General features: G+C 45.2%; 1 protein-coding gene across 2 annotated transcripts in view; it reads left to right on the forward strand.

Moving 5' to 3' along the window:
* The window catches only part of malrd1 (MAM and LDL receptor class A domain containing 1), a 121081-nt gene that overhangs the window by 35162 nt on the left and 59728 nt on the right, over positions 1–26191 (forward strand). For both annotated transcript variants that reach the window (XR_016486640.1, XM_036944252.2), the window contains exons 11-16: positions 16397–16484; positions 16724–16903; positions 17347–17506; positions 22066–22222; positions 22638–22748; positions 24288–24501. Coding sequence is in view for 1 of the 2 variants with exons in the window: in XM_036944252.2 (XP_036800147.2) it covers positions 16397–16484; positions 16724–16903; positions 17347–17506; positions 22066–22222; positions 22638–22748; positions 24288–24501 (910 nt within the window). In the remaining variant the exon portion in view is untranslated. The remainder of the gene's footprint in view (positions 1–16396; positions 16485–16723; positions 16904–17346; positions 17507–22065; positions 22223–22637; positions 22749–24287; positions 24502–26191) is intronic.

Below are 26191 nucleotides of genomic sequence, written 5' to 3' on the forward strand. Positions count from 1 at the left end.
AGCTCTGGCGGCTCCTTGCAGACTGGCAGCTCTGGCGGCTCCTTGCAGACTGGCAGCTCTGGCGGCTCCTTGCAGACTGGCAGCTTTGGCGGCATCCTGCAGACAGGCAGCTCTGGCGGCTCCTTGCAGACTGGCAGCTCCTTGCAGACTGGCAGCTCCTTGCAGACTGGCAGCTCCTTGCAGACTGGCAGCTCTATGCTAACTGGCAGCTCTATGCTAACTGGCAGCTCTATGCTAACTGGCAGCTCTATGCTAACTGGCAGCTCTTTGCAAACTGGCAGTTCTGAACAGGCGGGAGACTCCGGCAGCGCTGTAGAGAAGGAAGGCTCTAACAGCGCTAAACAGGCGGGAGACTCCGACAACGCTGGAGAGGAGGAGGGCTCCGACAGCGCTGGACAGGCGAGGCGCACTGTAGGCCTGATGCGTGGTGCTGGCACTGGTGGTACTGGGCCGAGGACACGCACAGGAAGCCTGGTGCGGGGAGCTGCTACCGGAGGGCTGGGGTGTGGAGGTGGTACTGGAAAAACCGGACCGTGCAGGCGCACTGGAGCTCTTGAGCACCGAGCCTGCCCAACCTTACCTGGTTGAATGCTCACGGTCGCCCTGCCAGTGCGGCGAGGTGGAATAGCCCGCACTGGGCTATGCAGGCGAACCGGAGACACCGAGCGCAAGGCTGGTGCCATGTAAGCCGGCCCAAGGAGACGCACTGGGGACCAGCTGCGTAGAGCCGGCTTCATGGCATTAGGCTCGACGCTCAATCTAGCCCGGCAGACACGCGGAGCTGGAATATACCGCACCGGGCTATGCACCCGCACTGGAGACACCGTGCGCACCACTGCATAACACGGTGTCTGTCCGGTCTCTCTAGCCCCCCGGTAAGCACAGGGAGTCTGCCCAGGTCTCCTACCTGGCGTAGCCATACTCCCTGTTAGCCGCCCCCCAATAAATTTTTGGGGCTGCCTCTCGGGCTTCCTTGCCAGCCGTGTTCCCTCATATCGCCGGCTCCTCTCTCCGGCTGCCTCTGCTCTCCTAAGTGCCTCCACCTGTTCCCATGGGAGGCGATCTCTTCCAGCCAGTATCTCCTCCCAAGTGTAACAGCCCTTGCCATCTAAAACGTCCTCCCATGTCCATTCCTCTTTACGCTGCTGTAGCTGCCTGTTGACACGCTGCTTGGTCCGTTGGTGGTGGGTGATTCTGTAACGGTTTTCCGTATGAGAAGGAGAGTCGGACCAAAATGCAGCGTGTAGATTGCGATCCATGTTTTAATGAACAAACGTAAAACACGAATCAATGCAAACACTACAAAATAAAGAACGTGATGAACGTAACGAAAACCTAAAACAGCCTATCTGGTGAAAAACACATAGACAGGAACAATCACCCACAAACACACAGTGAAACCCAGGCTACCTAAATATGGTTCCCAATCAGAGACAATGACGAACACCTGCCTCTGATTGAGAACCATATCAGGCCGAACATAGAACTAGACAAACTAGACATGTAACATAGAATGCCCACTCAGATCACACCCTGACCAATCAAAACATAGAAAATACAAAGTAAACTATGGTCAGGGCGTGACACATCCTGTTGCTTGCTAGCTACTCTGACATTTTTGACAAGAACAAGTTGTAGCTAATGGGCTTGTTAATTGTTTCTAAACAATTTAGTGATTGTGCTAGAAAGCGTAACAGCTACCTAGCTAGCTAGTTGACTGCTGTGGATAGCCAAAAATGACTTGTTTTGAAAGTTGCATATTTTTTTCCTTTGAGGCTTTTAAAGTGTTCTTACACTATGATTTTCTTTTAAAAAAAGATTACATTTTTTAATTAACAAACAGAACACATTCCACATCCACAGATGTGGCAGACATAAATAATCTAATAAATAAAACAAAACCAACATATTTGCAGCAGCACTATCTGTGATCATAGCTATTTCCAGCTTTAGCTGAGACAACGAGCGAGGAATTTGTTTTGCAGCACCTTACACAACATCTACAGTATATACACACATTTCCCTAATCGCGCCATTCACTCTGTCCAATTTTGAAATATAGTTGTGTAGTGGAGACCAATCTATCAAACCTGGGCTGTCTCTTGAAGAGGTTATAAGTGAGCTTTTCAAGAGGAAGAAAATCAACAGTCTGGTCAATCCACATGTTAAATTAGAAGAATTAGAAGCCCACAGTAGATAATGATAGTATGTGATAGTCCTAAACACATTTTCTCTGTCTGGATCAAGAACAAAGTCCTGTTGGGCATCAAGAAGATAGACACAGGGTTATATCAAACTGTACATCTAGTATTTTCTGTGCAGCAGTATGTATAGATTGCCAAAATCTGATAATCTCTCTACAACTCCAAAATACATGAATATACAGCAAATTCCACTTTCAGATGTACATCTTTTACAATCAGGAGAAATGTCTGTATTCATTCTATAGAGAAATTTGTATAAAAAAAAAATATATTAAACAAAACATTTTTATTTTAGTAGAGGAGCAGTATACCCTGTCGCAAACATCCGCCCCACAACTCTTCACTGATAGTCAGACAAAGGTCCTTTTCCCAGATTATTTTCAAAGGGGTTATTGAGGAGCCCACATTCTCAGAAAGGAGTCTATAGATATAGGAGATTTTGCCTTTGGTGGATTGTGCTGTAGCAAGAAGGGTCTCAACTTCATTCAGCTGAGCTCCATAGCTCCCCTTGGAAGTGAATGAGGAAAATGACATGTCTAATATAAAGATATATGTTTTAAATTGGATCTTGGCACATTGAATTCACTGCAGAACTCTTGAAAGGATTTCAGTATAGTTGTGTTCTGATGAAACAGGTCTGACACGTTCCTGATCCCGAGAGTATGCCGAAGATGAAAGTTGGCATCACTCAGGGCTTTGGGCAAGTTTGGATTGCATGTTATAGGTGAGTGAGAGCATATCTGTGAGGAAATGCCGAGGTATGTTCTTACAGTCCCTCCATGCTAGTAGGACGTTGTAAATCACAAAGGTTTTGGGTATGTTGCCCACTTCGCTAAAGTTATTCCTGAATATAATTGAGTTTAGGGGCAATGGACCACAGGATTGGGCCTCTTATCTGAATCCATATTGACTCTTGTCTGTTTGTGATCCATGTTAACATGTTGTGGATTTGTAGTACAATTGAAGGCAGGGAAGTGCAAAACCACTCTTAGAGTCAGGTTTCGATAGAATAGAGAACTTGATCCTAGGTTTTTTTTATTGTCCCATATACATTTGGTGATGCGTTGGTTGGTTGTTTAGAAAAAAGAAACTGGGAGATAGCATGGGAGCATCTGAAATAAATAGTTCAATCTAGGGAGGATGTTCATATGGATAGCATTGATTCTTCCGACTAAGCTAATTGTGAGGGAAATCCAGGTTTTTGAGATCATTCTTGATTCGATCCAGAAGTGGGAGATAATTTTCCTTGAAAAGGCAATTCAGATCTGGTGTTACAAAGCTTCCAAGGTATTGAAACCCCTGTGTCTTCCATTGGAACGGGAAGAGTGTCTTCATAGAGCTGGTGAGTCGAAGATTGAGAAGGAAAACAATGGATTTGTTCAAATATATCTTAAATCCTGACAACTTGCCGCAGTGAGCAATTGTGTCTAAAATGGGAGGGTGGGATTTCTCAGGATTGGATATGTAGAGCAAGACATGATCCGCGTAGAGGGAAATCTTGTTCTGACGGCCACCTGCAGAAACCCCCATAATACTTGGATCGCTCCTCATCAACTCCGCCCCCAACAAGTAGAGCAGGGGGACAGCGAGCATTCTTGTTTTGTTCCACATCTCAAAGGGTATCTGTGAGAGTTCAGACCGTTAGTAGACACCATGGCATTTGGATGAGAATATAGGGACTTAATCCATTTACTAAAGTTTGGTGCCCATATTGAACTTTTCTAAGACGGAGAACAGAAAGCTCCACTCCATCCTGTCAAACGCCTTCTCAGCATTCAGTGAAGCCAGCAGGACAGGGGTCTTTTGTGCATTTACCTGATCTATAATATTAAAAAGACGGTTTGGTCCCCTTTTATTATTTTGGGAAGAAGAGTGTTTCGTCTTTTGGCAAGCAATTTGGTAATTATTCTGTAATCGAAAACCAACAAGGTTATGGGCTAGAAGTACGAGCAGGATAGAGGGTCCTTGTCTTTTTTTGAGCAACACTGTAATGCGAGCTGTGTACATAGAGTCTGGGACAGCTCAGTTTTCACAAAAATCATCCAGCGTTGGCATGAAAATGGGGCTAAGCTGGGACCAAAAAGCTTTGTAGAACTCTCTGGAAATCTGTCTGGGCCTGGGGACTTGTTAGGTGGCATGGAAATGATTGCCTCTAGGACCTCATCAGGAGTGAAGGGGGAGTCGAGATCTTCTTGGTCGGTCTCCGATAGTTTTGGTAGCGAGATTCCTCTATGAAGGAATGGAGTTCTGCTTCTGTATGTTTTCTCTCAGAAGTATATATTTACAGTAATATATTTGCAGTAAAAATCATGAAAAGTAAAATGTATCTAATCTGGATCATAAGTAACCTTGTCATCTTCTGTTCGGATTGCCATGATTGTATGCTTGAACTGATCTGTTTTAAATTGGTATGCAAGCAATCTGCTAGGCTTGTTGCTATACTCATGGTATTTCTGTTTAGTAAAGAAAACATGTTTTTTTTATCTCTCGAGTATAGTCCAAGTTTAGTTTGGCTTGGGCTGCTTTTAGTTGACTCCAGGAGGAGCTGTCTGTTGATTGTTTATATAAATATATATATATATACAGTGGGGCAAAAAAGTATTTAGTCAGCCACCAATTGTGCAAGTTCTCCCACTTAAAAAGATGAGAGGCCTGTAATTTTCATCATAGGTACACTTCAACTATGACAGACAAAATTAGAAAAAAAATCCAGAATATCACATTGTAGGATTTTTAATGAATTTATTTGCAAATAAAGGTGGAAAATAAGTATTTGGTCACCTACAAATAAGCAAGATTTCTGGCTCTCACAGACCTGTAACTTCTATTTTAAGAGACTCCTCTGTCCTCCACTCGTTACCTGTATTAATGGCACCTGTTTGAACTTGTTATCAGTATAAAAGACACCTGTCCACAACCTCACACAGTCACACTCCAAACTCCACTATGGCCAAGACCAAAGAGCTGTCAAAGGACACCAGAAACAAAATTGTAGACCTGCACCAGGCTGGGAAGACTGAATCTGCAATAGGTAAGCAGCTTGGTTTGAAGAAATCAACTGTGGGAGCAATTATTAGGAAATGGAAGACATACAAGACCACTGCTAATCTCCCTCGATCTGGGGCTCCACGCAAGATCTCACCCCCGTGGGGTCAAAATGATCACAAGAACGGTGAGCAAAAATCCCAGAACCACACGGGGGGACCTAGTAAATGACCTGCAGAGAGCTGGGACCAAAGTAACAAAGCCTACCATCAGTAACACACTACGCCGCCAGGGACTCAAATCCTGCAGTGCCAGACGTGTCCCCCTGCTTAAGCCAGTACATGTCCAGGCCCATCTGAAGTTTGCTAGAGAGCATTTGGATGATCCAGAAGAAGATTGGGAGAATGTCATATGGTCAGATGAAACCAAAATATAACTTTTTGGTAAAAACTCAACTCATCGTGTTTGGAGGACAAAGAATGCTGAGTTGCATCCAAAGAACACTATACCTACTGTGAAGCATGGGGGTGGAAACATCATGCTTTGGGATTGTTTTTCTGCAAAGGGACCAGGACGACTGATCCGTGTAAAGGAAAGAATGAATGGGATCATGTATCATGAGATTTTGAGTGAAAACCTCCTTCCATCAGCAAGGGCATTGAAGATGAAACATGGCTGGGTCTTTCAGCATGACATTGATCCTAAACACACCGCTCGGGCAACGAAGGAGTGGCTTCGTAAGAAGCATTTCAAGGTCCTGGAGTGGCCTAGCCAGTCTCCAGATCTCAACCCCATAGAAAATATTTGGAGGGAGTTGAAAGTCTGTGTTGCCCAGCAACAGCCCCAAAACATCACTGCTCTAGAGGAGATCTGCATGGAGGAATGGGCCAAAATACCAGCAATAGTGTGTGAAAACCTTGTGAAGACTTACAGAAAACATTTTACCTCTGTCATTGCCAACAAAGGGTATATAACAAAGTATTGAGATAAACTTTTGTTATTGACCAAATACTTATTTTCCACCATAATTTGCAAATAAATTCATTAAAAATCCTACAATGTGATTTTCTGGAATTCTTTTTCTCATTTTGTCTGTCATAGGTGAAGTGTACCTATGATGAAAATTACAGGCCTCTCTCATCTTTTTAAGTGGGAGAACTTGCACAATTGATATATATATATATATATATATATATATATGTATGTATGTATGTATGTTTTTTTTTCAGCATTCCAGCTCCCTTTCAAAATCTAACCTGTGTGCTTCCATTGCTATTTTCTTAGAGGAAGCATATGCAAATAGATGACCTCTTAGTGTGGCTTTGGGAGCGTCCCATATTGTGGCCGGAGAAACATTAAAGTCTTTGCTGTCTTGTGTATAGTTGTCTATCCATGAAGTGACCAATGTATGGAATGCTTTGTTGTATAAAATGGAGGTGTTGAATTTCCAATTCTTTGACCTTGGGACGTTTTTACAGAGGTCAAAGCAGAGGCGGACAAAGGCGTGATTTGAAAGTGCTATGGGTTCGATTGTACAAGTGGCAGAAGTTATGGGATAAAAATGTACTCTATACGAGAGTAGGTTTTATGGACATTGGAGTATGTATAGTCCACAGATGAGCTATTAGTCCCTCTCCAGGTATCTATCAGTCCCCATTCTCTTTAGTAAGAGTTCAATGTCTTTGCCGATCTAGGGTTTGTGGTGGGGACTTGAGATGATTTGTTCAGAGTTGAGTTGAGGGTACAATTAAAATCTCCAGCCAGCACGCCAAAGGAAACACAATGCTCATTGAACAGGGTTATCATTTTCGACATGAAAGCGGGAGTATCTGTGTTAGGGGGCGTATATATTGAAGATAGTAATTGGTTGCCCGTACAGTGACCCAGTTATTATAGGAAATCTTCCCTCTGGATCAGATGTGTTTTTGTCAATTATGAATGGAACATGCTTATGGATAAATATGGCTGTGCCTCTATTGTTAGATTTGAAAGATAAAGAAACACACCTGTCCCACCCAAGCTCTGCTCAGTTTAGCGTGTTCGCTAAACTGGCATCACAGAGGTCTCTTGTCGTAGCGCAATGTCTGCTTTTTCTTTTTTGAGAGCACATAGTATCTTTTTCCGTTTTATTGCAGGACCTAGCCCATGGCAGTTCCATATCAGTAGATTAAAGGTGCTAGTCAAAGTCATAGTACAGTTATGGAACTCTAGTGCAAGTCATCTCTGGGTATATAGGTGGATAATAGTTACAGCTGCCATCACATGAAATTTGAAAAAAAAAGAACAATTTCTGAACACCCCAGCCGAATTCCCAAACAACTCGACATACTGTTTCCTGTTGGATCTGTTAACCCCAAGCTTAGTCGCAATTCTGTGTTTCCGAAAAATGCGATCAATGCCTCATCCTCTCCGCTCCGCATTAACTGAGTGACAATGTAGCATCCGTCCAGGCCACAGTTAAAAAGAGAGGGAGAAATAAAGTAAACAAAAGCAATAGCCCAGCCTCCAAATAAATCCTCCAAATCCTCCAAAGGACATAGGCTTAATCCCGAGTGGCGCAGCGGTTTAAGGCACTGCATCTCAGTGCTAGAGGCGTCACTGCAGACACACTGATTCGAATCCAGGCTATATCCCAACCGGCCGTGACTGGGAGTCCCATAGGGCGGCATACAATTGGTCCAGCGTCGTCCAGGTTTGGCCGGTGTAGGTCGTCATTGTAAATAAGAATTTGTTCTTTAACTGACTTGCCTAGTTAAATAAAGGTTAAATAAATCAAAAACAGAAGTGAGGGAACAAATCCCTAAGAGGAATCTATAGGATAAGTTATTTGTTATATCAACAGAATAAAAACGCAATCATACACATGAACATCAACTTGACAACACTGATCCTCCTGTTGATGTGTCTCCCAAATAGCCTACATGTTCTACAGACAAGATAACACGCTGTAAATGGTTCATTGTCCCACTTCACATTAAAGGTGAAATAAAAGAAGGCTAAAACGTTAGTAGGCCTAGGTTAGGCTATAGGGCATATTCCTCTCGCAGACAAAATAAAAAATAAATAAAAGGATGTGTTCAACAGAGGATGAGGTTGGCAGTTGTTGGGCCTTGGGAAGGGACGTGTTCTCACGCTCCTGGCTAATGGCGCTAGTTTTTTTCCTGAAGCTAGCTGTTTCTTGGAGGCTTTTTCGGTGGCTATTGCTCAAGTCCGGGTTAAAATGTCACAGGTAACGTTGCCTTTTGTAGCCGCCGTGGCTATTTTGACTATAGCTAACGGGGTTTAACTTGAAGTGGAGGTAAGATTAAGAATTGGAAATGACTTGTGCGGAACTCTCAGTTCATGCGGCCATCTCGTTCAAGAGTCCCGTGATCCCCCCTTTACACTATGATTTTGAACACTCAAAACAACTGGGAAGCGTCCATGGCAGGCATTGTTGTCGCCATAGCTTGCTACATAACCTCTGAGTGATAAAAAGCATGAGCACCACCACCAATCAACCTACACTTCTGCGCACACACCCATTGTTACTATGACAACTAGCGTAGCCATGATAGCAAATGACTGCTGTCTGAACACACACACACATCCAATTTGGTCACTTGTAACTTGCTGTTTGGGCAGTCAGTATTCCAAAACAGATTTGAAAAACAAAACTGATTTGAGCATTAAGGTGTGAACAAGGCTTAATTGCACTGAAGCAAAGAGGGCCTGATTAAGTTACTAGCTAATATGCTGTAGTCAGGGGTTGTCACGTTCTTCCCTAGACTCGGCATATCTCCCCTCTGTCCAATAAACTTGGGTTTATTCCAGCTCACATCCAATTAACAGTCCAGATTAATTGTCTCTGGCCTGAGGTGAGCTGTAGGAGGTGTAAAAGCAGCCCTCTAAGGGTGAAGGAGATCCACTCACTCACTCACTCACTCACACGTTGCTATATCAGTCCGAATTACGGGGGAGAAAGGGAGAGGTAATATCTGCTGAATGAGACATGAGTTCCTCTAAACTCAACAAAAGTCAAACTTTGGGGGCGGTCTCTAAATATTGATAATTTGACCGGGACGCGCACCGACAGCAAGATGCATCTACCTCACCGAAGAAAACACTTGAGCAAGCGAAACAGCGCCCCTTTGTCTCAGTATGTGTAGCCCATGTATCTGATACTGTCTGGCCAAAAAGAGTATGACAATTCACCTCTCCAGTGAGATAGATTGAGCCACTTTCAAATTGAAGGATAATTATGAAACGTTCTTCCATACTTTTTTTGTTGTTCACATTTTTGGGGGACGCATGGTTTCCCGTGGCATCCATGAATACACCCCACTGTAGTAGGCTTAATGACAATCACCAAATGTCATTACACTTTATGGTGTTTGTAACAGATATCTCTTAACATTTATCAAATGGGTCAAACGTGCACAGTGCACTGGAATTATGGACGAACGTGCACAGCTGCAGGTAGCCTACTTTTTGAAGTGATTTGTTTCACAATCGGATGAAAACATCATGAATGGTTGTGTTCATGCCACATTAAAATGTAATACATGTTTACTGTTCAATTTTGTCTTTACTATTAGGCCCATACAAAATATTAGGCCCAATAGGCTCCCCCGAATGTCACGGTATAATTCCCACTCTGTGTGGAATTCTAATATACTGAACAAAAATATAAATGCAACATGCAACAATTTCAAAGATTTCACTAAGTTACAGTTCATATGAGGAAATCTGTCAGTTGAAATGAATTCACTAGATTCTAATCTATGGATTTCACATGACTGGGAATACAGATATGCATCTGTTGGTCACAGATACCTTCAAAAAAAATGGGCCTCACAATGGGCCTCAAGATCTCGTCACGGTATTTTTGTGCATTCAAATTGCCATAGATAAAGTGCAATAGTATTCGTTGTTCGTAGCTTATGCCTACCAATACCATAACCTCACCGCCACAATGGGGCACTCTAGTCACAACGTTGACATCAGTAAACTGTTCGCCCACAAAACTCCATACACGTGGTCTGTGGTTGGGAGACCGGTAATATGTACTGCCAAATTCTCTAAAACTACATTGAAGGTGGCTTAGGGTAGAGAAATGAACATTACATTCTCTGGCAACAGCTCTGGTGGACATTCCTACAGTCAGCATGCCAATTGCACACTCCTTCAACATTTGAGACATTTGTGGTTGTGTTGTGTGACAAAACTGCACATTTTAGAGCACAAGGTGCACCTGTGTAATGATCCTGCTGTTTAATCAGCTTCTTGATATGTCATACCTGTCATATGGATGGATTATCTTGGTAAAGGAGAAATGCTCACTAACAGGGATATAAACAACATTTGAGAGAAATAAGCTTTTTGTGCGTATGGAACATTTCTGGGATCTTTTATTTCAGCTCATGAAACATGGGACCAATACTTTACATGTTGCGTTTATATTTTTGTCCAGTATAGAACAGACCTGGGGGTGGTCAGTGGGGGAGTTTTTTTCATTAGCTTACTAGCTACCAGTTAATTGGATTTGAAGAGAGACGTTGGAGTAAAAGGTGTAGTGCAATTTCTTTTAGTTGAGGGAGCGCAATAAAAACATAATTACTTAATCATTTCCTAATCAAAATTTGTAGCCTATTGAATATCATTGTAGAATTGGTCTATGCATAAAATTCAATTGCAATGTCTCCCTATGCCCACACATATTGTCACAAGAACATTTACATTTTTAATTCCCTCAAACACCAAGTTAAACTGCATGCCAATCATTTGATCTCGATCAGTTTCATGGGAATACGCATTTAGATTTTGAATGACTGTTTTGTGAGCGAATTAAAGCATACGGCGTTATCAAACTATTATCTCGTAGGCCTATTTTGTTTCGATCAAAGCATACAGTGCAGAGTATTACATAGGGCTGCATCTCGGAGAGTATTCAGACCCTTGACTTTTTGTTGTGTTACGGCCTGATTCTAAAATGGATTACATTTAAAAAAAAATCTTCATCAATCTACTCACAATACCCCAAATGACAAAGTGAAAACAGGCTTTTAGAATTTTTTTGCAAATGTAAAAAAAAAAAAAACAGAAATACCTTATTTACATAAGTATTCAAACCCTTTGCTATGAGACACGAAATTGAGCTCAGGTGCGTCGTGTTTCCATTGATCAGCCTTGAGATATTTCTACAACTTGATTGGAGTCCACCTGTGGTTAATTCAATTGATTTGACATGATTTGGAAGGCACACACCTGTCTATATAAGGTCCCACATTTGACAGTGCATTTCAGAGCAAAAAACATTCCATGAGGTCGAAGGAATTGTCCATAGAGACCCGCGACAGGATTGTGTCGAGGCACAGATCTGGGGAAGGGTACCAAAAAATGTCTGCAGCATTGAAGGTCCCCAAGAACACAGTGGTCTCCATCATTCTTAAATGGAAGAAGTTTGGAACCGCCAAGACTCTTCCTAGAGCTGGCTGCCCGGCCAAACTGAGCAATCGGGGGAGAAGGGCCTTCGTCAGGGAGGTGACCAAAAACCCAATGTTCACTCTAACAGAGCTCTAGAGTTTCTCTGTGGAGATGGGAGAACCTTCCAGGAGTACAACCATCTCTGCAGCACTTCACCAATCAGGACTTTATAGTAGAGTGACCAGACAGAAGCCACTCTTCAGTAGAAGGCACATGACAGCCTTCTTGGAGTTTGCCAAAAGGCACCTAAAGACTCTCAGTCCATGAGAAACAAGATTCTCTGGTTTGATGAAACCAAGATTAAACTATTTGGCCTGAATGCCAAGCGTCATGTCTGGAGGAAACCTGGCACCATCCCTACAGTGAACCATGGTGGTGGTTCACGCTGTGGGGATGTTTTTCAGCAGCAGGGACTGGGAGACTAGTCAGGATCGAGGAAAAGATGAACAGAGAAAAGTACAGAGCGCTCAGGAAGTCAGACTGGGGCAAAGGTTCACCTTCAAACAGGACAATGACCATAAGCACACAGACTAGACAACGCAGGAGTGGGTTCGGGACAAGTCTCTGAATGTCCTTGAGTGGCCCAGCCAGAGCCCGGACTTGAACACGATTAAACATCTCTGAAGAGACCTGAAAATAGCTGTGCAGCAACGCTCCGCATCCAACCTGACAGAGCTTGAGAGTATCTGCAGAGAAGAATGGGAGAAACTCCCCAAATAGAGGTGTGCCAAGCTTGTAGCGTCATACCCAAGAAGACTCAAGGCGATAATTGCTGCTGAAGGTGCTTCAACAAAGTACTAAATAAAGGGTCTGAATACTTTTGCTTTCTCATTATGGGGTATTGTTTGTAGATTGAAAGGTAACAAAATGTGGAAAAAGTCAAGTGGTCTGTGTAACGATTCTCTTGTTGTGAAGTTGAGGCGGACCAAAACGCAGCGTGGTGGTTGTTCATTGTATTTATTGACGACACTATACATGAACAAACTAACGGAAAAAAACAAGAAACGTGAGAACTCAAAACAGCCCTGTCTGGTGCAAACACAAAAACAGGAACAATCACCCACAAACACACAGTGAAACCCAGGCTACCTAAATATGGTTCCCAATCAGAGACAATGACGAACACCTGCCTCTGATTGAGAACCATATCAGGCCGAACATAGAACTAGACCAAAACATAGAAAAACAAACATAGACTGCCCACCCAACTCACGCCCTGACCATACTAAATAAATACAAAAACAAAGGAAATAGAGGTCAGAACGTGACAGTACCCCCCCCCAAAGGTGCGGACTCCGGCCGCAAAACCTTGACCTATAGGGGAGGGTCTGGGTGGGCGTCTGTCCGCGGTGGCGGCTCTGGCGCGGGACGCGGACCCCACCTCATCATTGTCTTAGTCCGCCTTATTGTCCGCCTCCGTGGCTTTCTCAGCATGACCACCCCTCTCAATGACCCCACTGGACAGAGGGGCAGCTCGGGACAGAGGGACAGCTGCTCGGGACAGAGGGGCAGCTCGGGACAGAGGGACAGCTGCTCGGGACAGAGGGGCAGCTGCTCGGGACAGAGGGGCGGCAGCAGCTCTGGGCAGAGGGGCTCCGGCAGCGGCGCCGGACAGGCGGGGGGCTCCGGCAGAGGCGCCGGACAGGCGGGGGGCTCCGGCAGAGGCGCCGGACAGGCGGGGGGCTCCGGCAGAGGCGCCGGACAGGCGGGGGGCTCCGGCAGAGGCGCCGGACAGGCGGGAGGCTCCGGCAGAGGCGCCGGACAGGCGGGAGACTCCGGCAGAGGCGCCGGACAGGCGGGAGGCTCCGGCAGAGGCGCCGGACAGGCGGGAGGCTCCGGCAGAGGCGCCGGACAGGCGGGAGGCTCCGGCAGAGGCGCCGGACAGGCGGGAGGCTCCGGCAGAGGCGCCGGACAGGCGGGAGGCTCCGGCAGAGGCGCCGGACAGGCGGGAGACTCCGGCAGAGGCGCCGGACAGGCGGGAGACTCCGGCAGAGGCGCCGGACAGGCGGGAGACTCCGGCAGAGGCGCCGGACAGGCGGGAGACTCCGGCAGAGGCGCCGGACAGGCGGGAGACTCCGGCAGAGGCGCCGGACAGGCGGGAGACTCCGGCAGAGGCGCCGGACAGGCGGGAGACTCCGGCAGAGGCGCCGGACAGGCGGGAGACTCCGGCAGAGGCGCCGGACAGGCGGGAGGCTCCGGCAGAGGCGCCGGACAGGCGGGAGGCTCCGGCAGAGGCGCCGGACAGGCGGGAGGCTCCGGCAGAGGCGCCGGACAGGCGGGAGGCTCCGGCAGAGGCGCCGGACAGGCGGGAGGCTCCGGCAGCGGCGCCGGACAGGCGGGAGGCTCCGGCAGCGGCGCCGGACAGGCGGGAGGCTCCGGCAGAGGCGCCGGACAGGCGGGAGGCTCCGGCAGAGGCGCCGGACAGACGGGAGGCTCCGGCAGCGCTGGAGAGGAGGAAGGCTCTGGACGGATGGGCCGGAGAGACAGCCTGGTACGGGGAGCTGCCACCGGAGGGCTGGGGTGTGGAGGTGGTGACGGATAGACCGGGCCGTGCAGGCGCACTGGAGCTCTTGAGCACCGAGCCTGCCCAACCTTACCCGGTTGAATGGTCCCGGTCGCCCTGCCAGTGCGGCGAGGTGGAATAGCCCGCACTGGGCTATGCAGGCGAACCGGGGACACCGTGCGCAAGGCTGGTGCCATGTAAGCCGGCCCAAGGAGACGCACTGGAGACCAGATGCGTAGAGCCGGCTTCATGGCACTTGGCTCGATGCCCACTCTGGCCCGGCCGATACGCGGAGCTGGAATGTACCGCACCGGGCTGTGCACCCGCACTGGGGACACCGTGCGCTCCACAGCATAACACGGTGCCTGCCCGGTCTCTCTAGCCCCCCGGTAACCACAGGAAGTTGGCTCAGGTCTCCTACCTGGCGTAGCCATACTCCCTGTTAGCCCCCCCCCAAGAAATTTTTGGGGCTGACTCCCGGGCTTCCATCCACGACGCCGCGCTGCCTCCTCGTACCAGCGCCTCTCCGCTTTCGCCGCCTCCCGTTCTTCCTTGGGGCGGCGATATTCTCCTGGCTGAGCCCAAGGTCCTTTACCGTCTAATTCGTCCTCCCATGTCCATACCTCCTCGCGCTGCTCCTGCTGCTGCTTTTTCCGTTGCCCATTACCACACCGCTTGGTCCTGTTGTGGTGGGTGATTCTGTAACGATTCTCTTGTTGTGAAGTTGAGGCGGACCAAAACGCAGCGTGGTGGTTGTTCATTGTATTTATTGACGACACTATACATGAACAAACTAACGGAAAAAAACAAGAAACGTGAGAACTCAAAACAGCCCTGTCTGGTGCAAACACAAAAACAGGAACAATCACCCACAAACACACAGTGAAACCCAGGCTACCTAAATATGGTTCCCAATCAGAGACAATGACGAACACCTGCCTCTGATTGAGAACCATATCAGGCCGAACATAGAACTAGACCAAAACATAGAAAAACAAACATAGACTGCCCACCCAACTCACGCCCTGACCATACTAAATAAATACAAAAACAAAGGAAATAGAGGTCAGAACGTGACAGGTCTGAATACTGTCCGAATGCACTGCATATCCTGCCTAGTGCCGCGAGTTGTTGAGTTTTGGCCTCATGAGTAGTTATTTTTTACTATTCAGTTTCAGATAAGAAATGACTGAGGAGGTATATGCTACTATGTTCGGTACTGTTATGTAAAATAATAATGAATCGTGTGATCTTGTAAACGATCACCATTGTGAGAAGTGATAATCTTCCATTTGTAATAATAGTAACAATACAAATGTGATGAGTAGGACTATTAGATGTAGGTCAAATCTTCATGAAGGTTATTGAGTGATTTGAGCCCCCTTCGATCCCTGGTGCAGAAAGGACAGGCAGTGAATTTGGAAATAAATCACATGGGTATGATGGTAAGGTTCATATGGTGGATCAGTATTTTTGCACATGGACAGTTGGGCGAGTTCAAGTGCGTACGACATGAACCCCGAGTCCATAAAAAAAACTGTTTTGAGGACAGCCGTTTTAGCAACCCCTGATAGAGTTTTCTGTCTTTAACGGTTCTTCTTACATCGGATTTGGCCAACTCATTTGGCCCAGAGAGAGAGAGAGAGAGAAGACAAGGAAGAAATCCCAATTCACCTACCTATAGGCTGCTATAGTCTACACATTTAGTTAGTCTGCCATTCTACCGTTTTCATGGACTTTTTGTGGTAATTAAATACTATTTATTTAGAATTTATCGGAATCTATTTTCCAGAAATATTTGTACCAGCTTCGTGTATTCTCTAATAGGAAAAAGTGAGGGAGTGACACTCCCCCGCGCTACAACAGCACTACATCTCTGGTTGTAGTGCTTGACTTGCTCAGGACTCAGCGTTTTGGGTTTATGCTGAAACGACAATCTACAACTGTGTTCTGAGGTAAATTGTTCTCCGTACTGTGCTGCTCTCCTGGTAGAGTGACAGTTACCAGGCTATAGGCTGAACCTGCTGAGGAGGCTGAAAGGGACATAGGGAATAGAGTGTAATTTGAGATGCAGCCCTATGTAGTGCACTTCTATTGACCAATGCCCATATAGCTGTTCACTACATAGGGAATCAGTTGCCATTTGGGACACTACCATAAAATACAGTATCACACACTGCACTTAGATGGAAAACAAACATACACACACAGAGCCATACATTGTTGTTTGTGTTGGCAGATTCTGGTCGAGGGCACAGTCGGTGATGACTTCAATGGAGACATCGCCATTGATGACCTGTCCTTCCTGGACTGTGTGCTCTATAATGGTAATTAGTATACATACTTCAGCAAGACCCTTATTCAAAAATATTCAACATCTATTATTATTATTTAGACCACTTCCCCTGCCATAAAACATTTTTGGGACAGCTGAGGTAAGCACACCATTTTTCTTCAGGAAGATTTCCGATTGTAGTTATACCTTACCACCAGCATGTAAAACTGTGTCCCACTCTAGATTGAGTTACAGTTTGTTGGATGTGTTGTGTGTATTTGTTTGTTTCAGGGGACTTGCCCTCGGTGAGCCCCACCACCCCCTTCCCCCCGACGGAAGCCCCTACAGTCCAGCCCCACATCTGCCCAGAGGGGAAGTTTGTGTGTGGTGCGCACGGAGAGTGTGTGGACCAGAGCAGGGTGTGTGACTTTAGACATGACTGCTCCGATGGGTTGGATGAACAGCACTGTGGTGGGTAGTGACCTTGTTCCCTCAGATCAGGGACAGTGTGTATATAGGATAAGGTCTTGCCTCCCCATTTAAACTTTTCAACTGTGTGTCTCAAAGGCAAATCTGCTTGATACATATGGCCCCTTGGCTGTGATTTGACCAGAATTTGATTATTGGAATTTATCCCTTCTCTCTCTTTCTCTCCCACCCTATTTCTGTCCTTGCTGTGCACTCTCTTCATCCACAGAGAAGACAGAGACCACTAGAATTGTCTTGAATCAGAAATAGAATTGTTCAGAATTTTCAAAGACCATAGGTATTGTCTAATGGTTGTTTGTTTGTTTGTTTGTTTGTTTGTTTTTTTTCTTTCTTTCTTTCTTTCTTTCTTTCTTTCTTTCTTTCTTTCTTTCTTTCTTTCTTTCTTTCTTTCTTTCTTTCTTTCTTTCTTTCTGTGTGTCCCCCAGTAAAGGAGGTATGTGATTTTGAGGGGGGTGTTGCATGTGGCTGGGAGAGGGTCAGTCCTGCTCCCTCTGTCCTGCTCCATTCATTCCGCTGGCTCCCTGACCAGGGAAACACCGTACACCTCGGAGAGCAGTACCACCGGCCAGTCATCGACCACACCCTGTGAGTCACAAACACATGCACAGACACAGGCACACATGTACACGTACAGTACAGGCACACATACGTGCACACACACACACACTAGAAAGGTGCATGCCCACCTGAGGATCACTCCTTTTTAGCCATCTGAAAATCCACTTGTCACTTAAATATCACTGGATTGATGGCTTTCATTTTACTGTAGTGACTCTTGCTTAGTTTTTTCCCGTTAACGTAGCGACCGCGCAAAGTTTGTAATGACCTGACAAACACACTCTGGTAATGGCTGAAGTGGGCTCAGTGGAATAAATTGGCTTGTGATGCATTTATAAGAATGCCAATGCACCGGCTCGGCAATTACATCACAAGAAAGGTAACTTTATTTTAGTTGGTGTTGATTTTTTGTGTAATTAAAAACTATATATATATATATTATTTAATGTTTATTTAACTAGGCAAGTCAGTTAATAAGAACAAATTCTTATTTACAATGACGGCCTAAGAACAGTGGGTTAACTGCCTTGTTCAGGGGCAGAGCAACAGATTTTTACCTTGTCAGCTCGGGAATTCAATTCACCAACCTTTCGGTTACTAGCCCAACGCTCTCACCACTAGGCTACCTGCCACCCCAATTGAAAAAACAAATGATTTAATACAGTTGAAAGGTTTACAAATCAAATGCGCTAAAATGAAATCAACTTCTGAAAATGAACACTCGGATGAACTATCCGCCGCCATTGTTGCAACCCCTATTACCAGCCTGTTCAACCTCTCTTTCGTATCGCCCAAGATCCCTAAAGATTGGAAAGCTGACGCGGTCATCCCCCTCGTCAAAGGGGGTGATACTCTAGACCCAAACTGTTACAGACCTATAGCCATCCTGTCTATCTAAAGTCTTCGAAAGCCAAGTTAATAAACAGATCACTGACCATTTCGAATCCCACCGTACCTTCTCCGCTGTGCAATCCGGCTTTCGAGTCGGTCACGGGTGCACCTCAGCCACGCTCAAGGTACTAAACGGTATCATAACCGCCATCGATAAAAGACCGTACTGTGCAGCCGTCTTCATCGACTTGGCCAAGGCTTTCGACTCTGTCAATCACCGTATTCTTATCGGCAGACTCAATAGCCTTGGTTTTTCTAATGACTGCCTCGCCTGGTTCACCAACTACTTTGCAGACAGAGTTCAGTGTGTCAAATCGGAGGGCATGTTGTCCGGACCTCTGGCAGTCTCTATGGGGGTGCCACAGGGTTCAATTCTCGGGCCGACTCTTTTTTCTGTATATATCAATGATGTCACTCTTGCTGCGGGCGATTCCCTGATCCACCTCTACGCAGACGACACCATTCTGTATACTTATGGCCCTTCCTTGGACACTGTGCTAACTAACCTCCAAATGAGCTTCAGTGCCATACAACACTCCTTCCGTGGCCTCCAACTGCTCTTAAACACTAGTAAAACTAAATGCATGCTTTACAACCGTTCGCTGCCCGCACCCTCCCGCCCGACTAGCATCACCACCCTGGACGGTTCCGACCTAGAATATGTGGACAACTATAAATACCTAGGTGTCTGGTTAGACTGTAAACTCTCCTTCCAGAATCATATTAAACATCTCCAATCCAAAATCAAATTTAGAATCGGCTTTCTATTTCGCAACAAAGCCTCCTTCACTCACGCCGCCAAACTTACCCTAGTAAAACTGACTATCCTACCGATCCTTGACTTCGGCGGCGTCATCTACAAAATAGCTTCCAATACTCTACTCAGCAAACTGGATGCAGTCAATCACAGTGCCATCCATTTTGTTACCAAATCACCTTATACCACCCACCACTGTGACCTGTATGCTATTGTCGGTTGGCCCTCACTACATATTCGTCGCTAGACCCACTGGCTCCAGGTCATCTATAAGTCTATGCTAGGTAAAGCTCCGCCTTATCTCAGTTCACTTGTCACGATAACAACACCCACCCATAGCACACGTTCCAGCAGGTATATCTCACTGATCATCCCCAAAGCCAACACCTCATTTGGCCGCCTTTCCTTCCAGTTCTCTGCTGCCAGTGACTGGAACGAATTTCAAAAATCACTGAAGTTGGAGACTTATTTCCCTCACCAACTTTAAACATCAACTTTCTGAGCAGCTAACCGATTGCTGCAGCTGTACATAGTCCATCTGTAAATAGCCCACCCAATCTACCTACCTCATCCCCATACTGTTTTTATTTTATTAACTTTTCTGCTCTTTTGCACACCAGTATCTCTACTTGCACATCATCTGCTCATTTATCACTCCAGTGTTAATCCGCTAAATTGTAATTATTCGCTCCTATGGCCTATTTATTGCCTACCTCCTCATGCCTTTTGCACACACTGTACATAGACTTTCTTTTTTGTCTCTACTGTGTCATTGGCTTGTTTATTGTTTACTCCATGTGTAACTCTGTGCTGTTGTCTGTGTCACACTGCTTTGCTTTATCTTGGCCAGGTCGCAGTTGTAAATGAGAACTAGTTAAATAAAAGGTGAAATAAATAAAAATGTCTAATCTTGCAGACAATGTAAAGTATGTATAGATGGGTGTAATCTAGAGCCAAGAGTTTAGATTTTTAAATGTGTGGGTATCCTTGTCTTGACACACTTGTTGAATTATGCAAGAGAATGTGACAACAGTAATTAATGAGGCAGCCTAGACACGGCAGGTGAGTGCAGGTAGGCCTAGACACGGCAGGTGAGTGCAAGTAGGCCTAGACACGGCAGGTGAGTGCAAGTAGGCCTAGACACGGCAGGTGAGTGCAAGTAGGCCTAGACACGGCAGGTGAGTGCAGGTAGGCCTAGACACGGCAGGTGAGTGCAGGTAGGCCTAGACACGGCAGGTGAGTGCAAGTAGGCCTAGACACGGCAGGTGAGTGCAAGTAGGCCTAGACACGGCAGGTGAGTGCAGGTAGGCCTAGACACGGCAGGTGAGTGCAGGTAGGCCTAGACACGGCAGGTGAGTGCAGGTAGGCCTAGACACGGCAGGTGAGTGCAGGTAGGCCTAGACACGGCAGGTGTGTTGTGGTTGCAGCCCTGTTCCACCAATTTATATGAATTTATTCATGTGGGAAATACACCCAGTGTATATATGCAAATGAGGAACATACTTTTCTTTATTTTATCACAAAATATATTAAAAAAAATACCTGATATACTAAGGAAATGTAAAGAAAGATATATATTTTACAATAACAATTTCGATGACCATTTCTACACACACACACCGGGGTCAAAAAACGCCATCACAGCCCTCTGAGACATCCTCTGAAACTGAGTAATGATGTTTCAGAATGTTACCTGTCTGGGCTATGATTGCCTATCTGAGGGGTTGACAGTGAGAGCAGAAATCAACTCCTCCACTCTATTACTGTCATTTCCTGTCCTTTCCTCTTGTAGCCAGTGGGCCAGAGTATGGGTGCAATCATCCCTCTTCCCTCCCTTCCTCCTCCCTCTTTCCCTCACTCCTGCTGCAGTCCTTTACTCTTCAGTAACAGACGATTACTAAGCTCCGGCAGCCATGGAAGTGAGAGGGGGAACTGGTCTTCTCCAAGCCCAAGGGGAGCCTCTCCTCTCTTGGGTAGGAAGGGTGGAGAGGCATGGTATCCAGGGAGCTGTGAGCTTATGGAGATGGATGAAAGCAGTCAAGCGAATCGCAGCCCTCTGCTCTATTCTCCCATGGTTGTAAAGGATGACTGTGATTGACAATCTGTAGGGGCCTGGGTCTAGTACAGGGAGAGATAGATGAGTTTCAGTGACCTGCCTCTGTGGGCGGACACTCTATGTGTGGGGTGGGAGACAGTGGAGGACTTGTCAGACGTGGAGAGCGTGTACTTGAGCTGCGCGGGAAAAGACGAGGATGCCGTCGAGGTAGACGAACACAAACCGGTTCAAAATGTCACGGAGAACGTTATTAACCAGGACCTGGAACACAGCAGGAGCGTTGGTCAGACCGAATGGCATCACCAGGTATACGTAGCGTCCGCTAGCCGTGTTGAAGGCTGTCTTCTACTCCAGTGGCAGAGTCCGTAAGGTACAGAATGGCAGGCAGGGTCAGGGTCAGGGTCAGGACGGGCAGAATAATCAAAACCGGAAGAACTAGGAAACAGGGACTAAAGAGACACGGAATAACATGCTGTTCAGCTTGACGAGACAAGACAAACTGGCAACAGACAAACAGGAAACACAGGTATAAATGCACAGGGGAAAATGGGTGACACCTGGAGGGGGGTAGAGACAAGCACAAGACAGGTGAAACAGATCAGGGTGTGACAATTAGTGTATTTGTTCTTACCCAACCTTATTTCCCATAAACTAATACTTTCTACAGTTTCTAGTCATTATCATATATATTGTATTGCACTTTAAGGTAATTGTCTTTCATGGTCATCTCTATTTATTGTCTCCGTTTGTTGTATGTGTCTGAACCACGGCTATAGCCTTAAATAGAATTGCCCCATGGTGACAAATAAAGTTGTTTGAATTCAATTGAATTGTGTTAATAATGTGAACCTCTAACCTCCCCTCTTCTTGCATCTACACTAGTGGCAGTCCAGAGGGTTGGTACATGTATGCAGACAGCTCCAACGGTGGTTACGGCCACATCACCGACCTGCAGACCCCTGTCATCTCCTCCACTGGACCCCAGTGCACCTTGGGATTCTGGTATCACATGAGCGGCTTCACTGTGGGAACCCTGCAGGTGAATGAATCCCATAGAGTCTCTCAGATGTATCACCAAGAAAAGAGAAAATAAGAAGTGTTGCGTTGTTTCTGTGAAAAAAATATATACATGGTATTCATAGGAAACAAGGGTCTAAATAGACTGAGAATACATTTTATCTTAAAAACAATGCAACAAAAAAACATGGCACTTATTTTGTCATCTAAATTAAAAAGCCTTTGTTTTTTATGGCAGGCTTTATTTTTATTTTTTCTCACATTTTTTACATAAGCTTAAACATATTTTGTTTTGTCTCTCAAAAGTACTTTGCACCACAATATACCATATGGTGAATAAAATACGGCCAATGGCCATGCCAATGTTTTTAAAAAATATTTATTTTTTATCACAAAGCTGTGGTACAACTGTGAGATTTTCTTACTGTATTTCACAGGTGTTATTGAAGTATGGAAATGTCACCCATGAAGTGTGGTCCCAGACTGGTAACCAAGGCAACAAATGGAGACGTGGAGAAGTGTTTCTCGGAATCGACCATGACTTCCAGGTCTGTCAATCATCTTGTCTTGGAGAGAACCAAGTCCATAAATCCATCTGTCACAGGTCTTGTGGAGTGATTCATGCTTATTCATGCTGTTCCACGCTGGATAAGAGGGTCCGCTAAATGACTAAAATATAAAACGGTTTTGTTTTGTGGACTCTTTTTTTGGGGGAGGGGGGAGGACCATTTGCAATTCATGCTTGACTGTTACACTAAGAGGATTTCGACTCACACAGCCACAGATTGATTGTTTGACTCTGTAAAGAGAATTAATCACATTTATTTTATAAAGCCCTTTTTTTACATCAGCAGTTGCCACAAAGTGCTTTACAGATACCGGGCCTAAACCCCAAAGAGCAAGCAAAGCAAATGCAAAAGCACAGTGGCCAGGAAAATCTCCCTAGACGGAAGCTATCTAGGAAGAAACTGCATGCTTTCCAATGGCTGAGTTCACCCTACCAGAAACAAGACAAAGACCTGACATCAACAGTGAAATAGCAATTTTAGCAACACATCCCCTGACCTTTGTACTGATGTCCATTAACCTTTGTCAACCGGGCCCAGTCAGATCAGCCATTCAGATAGAGCAATCAGTGTGTCCTTTAGCACTGAAGCGGTGTGTTCAAGAGCAGCTTTCTTACCATCAGAGCTTCAGTGCCCTTTCTCTCTCCCACAAAGCACTTAATCAGCCCAGGTCCTCTCTCATGTGAAATACAGGTAACTGTCCAGATAAAGGAAACACCAACTTAAAGTGTCTTAAAGGCGTTGGGCCACCACGAGCCACCAAAACAGCTTCAATACGCCTTGGAATAGATTCTACAAGTGTCTGGAACTCTATTGGAGGGATGCGACACCATTAGTCCATGAGGAATTCCATAATTTGGTGTTTTGTTGATGGTGGTGAAAAACACTGTCTTTAGGTGTCTCTCTAGATTCTCCCATAAGTGTTCATATACACACCCTTAAAACCGCCTATTCTCCTTTGAGACCACTCTTTCAACATCGCTGAGATCTCTTCTTCTAGCCACGGTAGCCAAAATAATAGGCAACTGTGCATGTTATACATGACCCTAAGCATGATGGGATGTTAATTGCTTAATTAACTCAGAAAACCTCACCTGTGTGGAAACACCTGCTTTCAATATACTTTGTGTCGCTCATTTACTCAAGTGTTTCCTTTATTTTGGCAGTTACTTGTACATTACTCAGCAATTTGAAGGATGAGCTGCTTGTGTAGTATACAGTTGGTGACTTTGGGCTAGATCCTAAGTGGAACCTTATTCCCTTTATATTGCCCTTCTTTTGACCAGGTACAATTTGGGATGCCCTGGTATGTTGGGTTTAATTGTGTTTATGTCATGTTTAGCCTTGCTTACCAGGATTTTAGTGAAGATGGCTGAGAACGAGACTAATGGCATGTTATTGTGAATTTGCTAGTTTATTTACGGTACTAGACAGTTTTGTTAATTTATAAGTATTTGGGTATTACTTCAAGCATTGAAAGACTTGGACAGATGGCTTACTTCAATCCTGTCTGTCATTTAGGTAATCTTCCAGGCCAAGCGGGGGATCAGCTACATGGGAGATGTGGTGGTGGATGACGTGACCTTCCAGAACTGCACCCCTCCCCTCAGCCCAGAGCAGCCGTGTGGGCCTGAGGAGTACACCTGCTCCAATGGATACTGCATCCCAGAGGACAACCTGTGTGACTTCCTCAACCACTGTGGAGATGGCTCCGACGAGGACCCCTACATCTGCAGTGAGTGAGAGACCCTTCGCCTGCCCGTTTGATAATAATGAATTAAAGAACAGTGTTATTTACAGCAGCTTTTGTTGAATTTTGTGTGATTTATTTTGATGTATTTATTTTTTATTTAACCAGGTAGGCCAGTTGAGAACAAGTTCTCATTTACAACTGTGACCTGACCAAGATAAGGCAAAGCAGGGCGACAAAAACAACAACACAGAGTTACACATAAACAAATGTACAGTCAATAACACAATAGAAAAATCTACAGTTGAAGTCGTTTTTCAACCACACCACAAAAGTATTGTTAACAAACTATAATTTTGGCAAGTTGGTTAGGACATCTACTTCGTGCATGACACAAGTCATTTTCCCAACAATTGTTTAACAGACAGATTATTTCACTTAAAGTTCACTGTATCACAATTCCAGTGGGTCATAAGTTGACATACACTAAGTTGACTGTGCCTTTAAACAGCTTGGAAAATTCCCGAAAATTATGTCATGGCTTTAGAAGCTTCTGATAGCCTAATTGACATCATTTGAGTCAATTGTAGGTGTACCTGTGGATGTATTTCAATGCCTACCTTCAAACTCAGTGCCTCTTTGCTTGACATCATGGGAAAATCAAAAGAAATCAGCCAAGACCTCAGAAAAAAAATTGTAGACCTCCACAAGTCTGGTTCATCATTGGGAGCAATTTCTAAATGCCTGAAGGTACCACGTTCATATGTACAAACAATAGTACACAAGTATAAACACCATGGGGCCACACAACCGTCATACCGCTCAGGAAGGAGACACATTCTGTCTCCTAGAGATGAACTTACTTTTGTGCGAAAGTACAAATCAATCCCAGAACAACAGCAATATACCTGGTGAAGATGCTGGAGGAAGCAGGTACAAAAGTATCTATATCCACAGTAAAACGAGTCCTATATCGACATAGAAATAGAACTGTTTGGCCATAATGACCATTTGTTATGTTTGGAGGAAAAAGGGGGAGGCTTGCAAGCCGAAGAACACCATCCCAACCGTGAAGCACGGGGGTGGCAGCATCATGTTGTGGGGGTCCTTTGCTGCAGGAGGGACTGGTGCACTTCACAAAATAGATGGCATCGTGAGGGAGGAAAATTATGTGGATATATTGAAGCAACATCTCAAGACATCAGTCAGAAGGTTAAAGCTTGGTCGCAAATTGTTCTTCCAAATGGACAATGACCCCAAGCATACTTCCAAAGTTGTGGCAAAATGGCTTAAGGACAACAAAGTTAAGGTATTGGAGTGGCCATCACAAAGCCCTGACCTCAATCCTATAGAATATTTGTGGGCATAACTGAAAAAGTGTGAGCGAGCAAGGAGGCCTACAAACCTGACTCAGTTACACCAGCTCTGTCAGGAGGAATGGGCCAAAATTCACCCAACTTATTGTGTGAAGCTTGTGGAAGGCTTAAGTTAAACAATTTAAAGGCAATGCTACCAAATACTAATTGAGTGTATGTAAACTTCTGACCCACTGGGAATGTGATGAAAGAAATAAAGGCTGAAATAAATCATTCACTCTTATTATTCTGACATTTCACATTCTTAAAATAAAGTGGTGATCCTAACTGTCCTAAAACAGGGAATCTTTACTAGGATTAAATGTCAGGAATTGTGAAAAACTGAGTTTAAATGTATTTGGCTATGGTGTATGTAAACT

Source organism: Oncorhynchus mykiss, chromosome 15 (assembly GCF_057628025.1).
Source record: "Oncorhynchus mykiss isolate SJ-2025 chromosome 15, ASM5762802v1, whole genome shotgun sequence".
NCBI classification, from domain to species: Eukaryota; Metazoa; Chordata; class Actinopteri; order Salmoniformes; family Salmonidae; genus Oncorhynchus; species Oncorhynchus mykiss.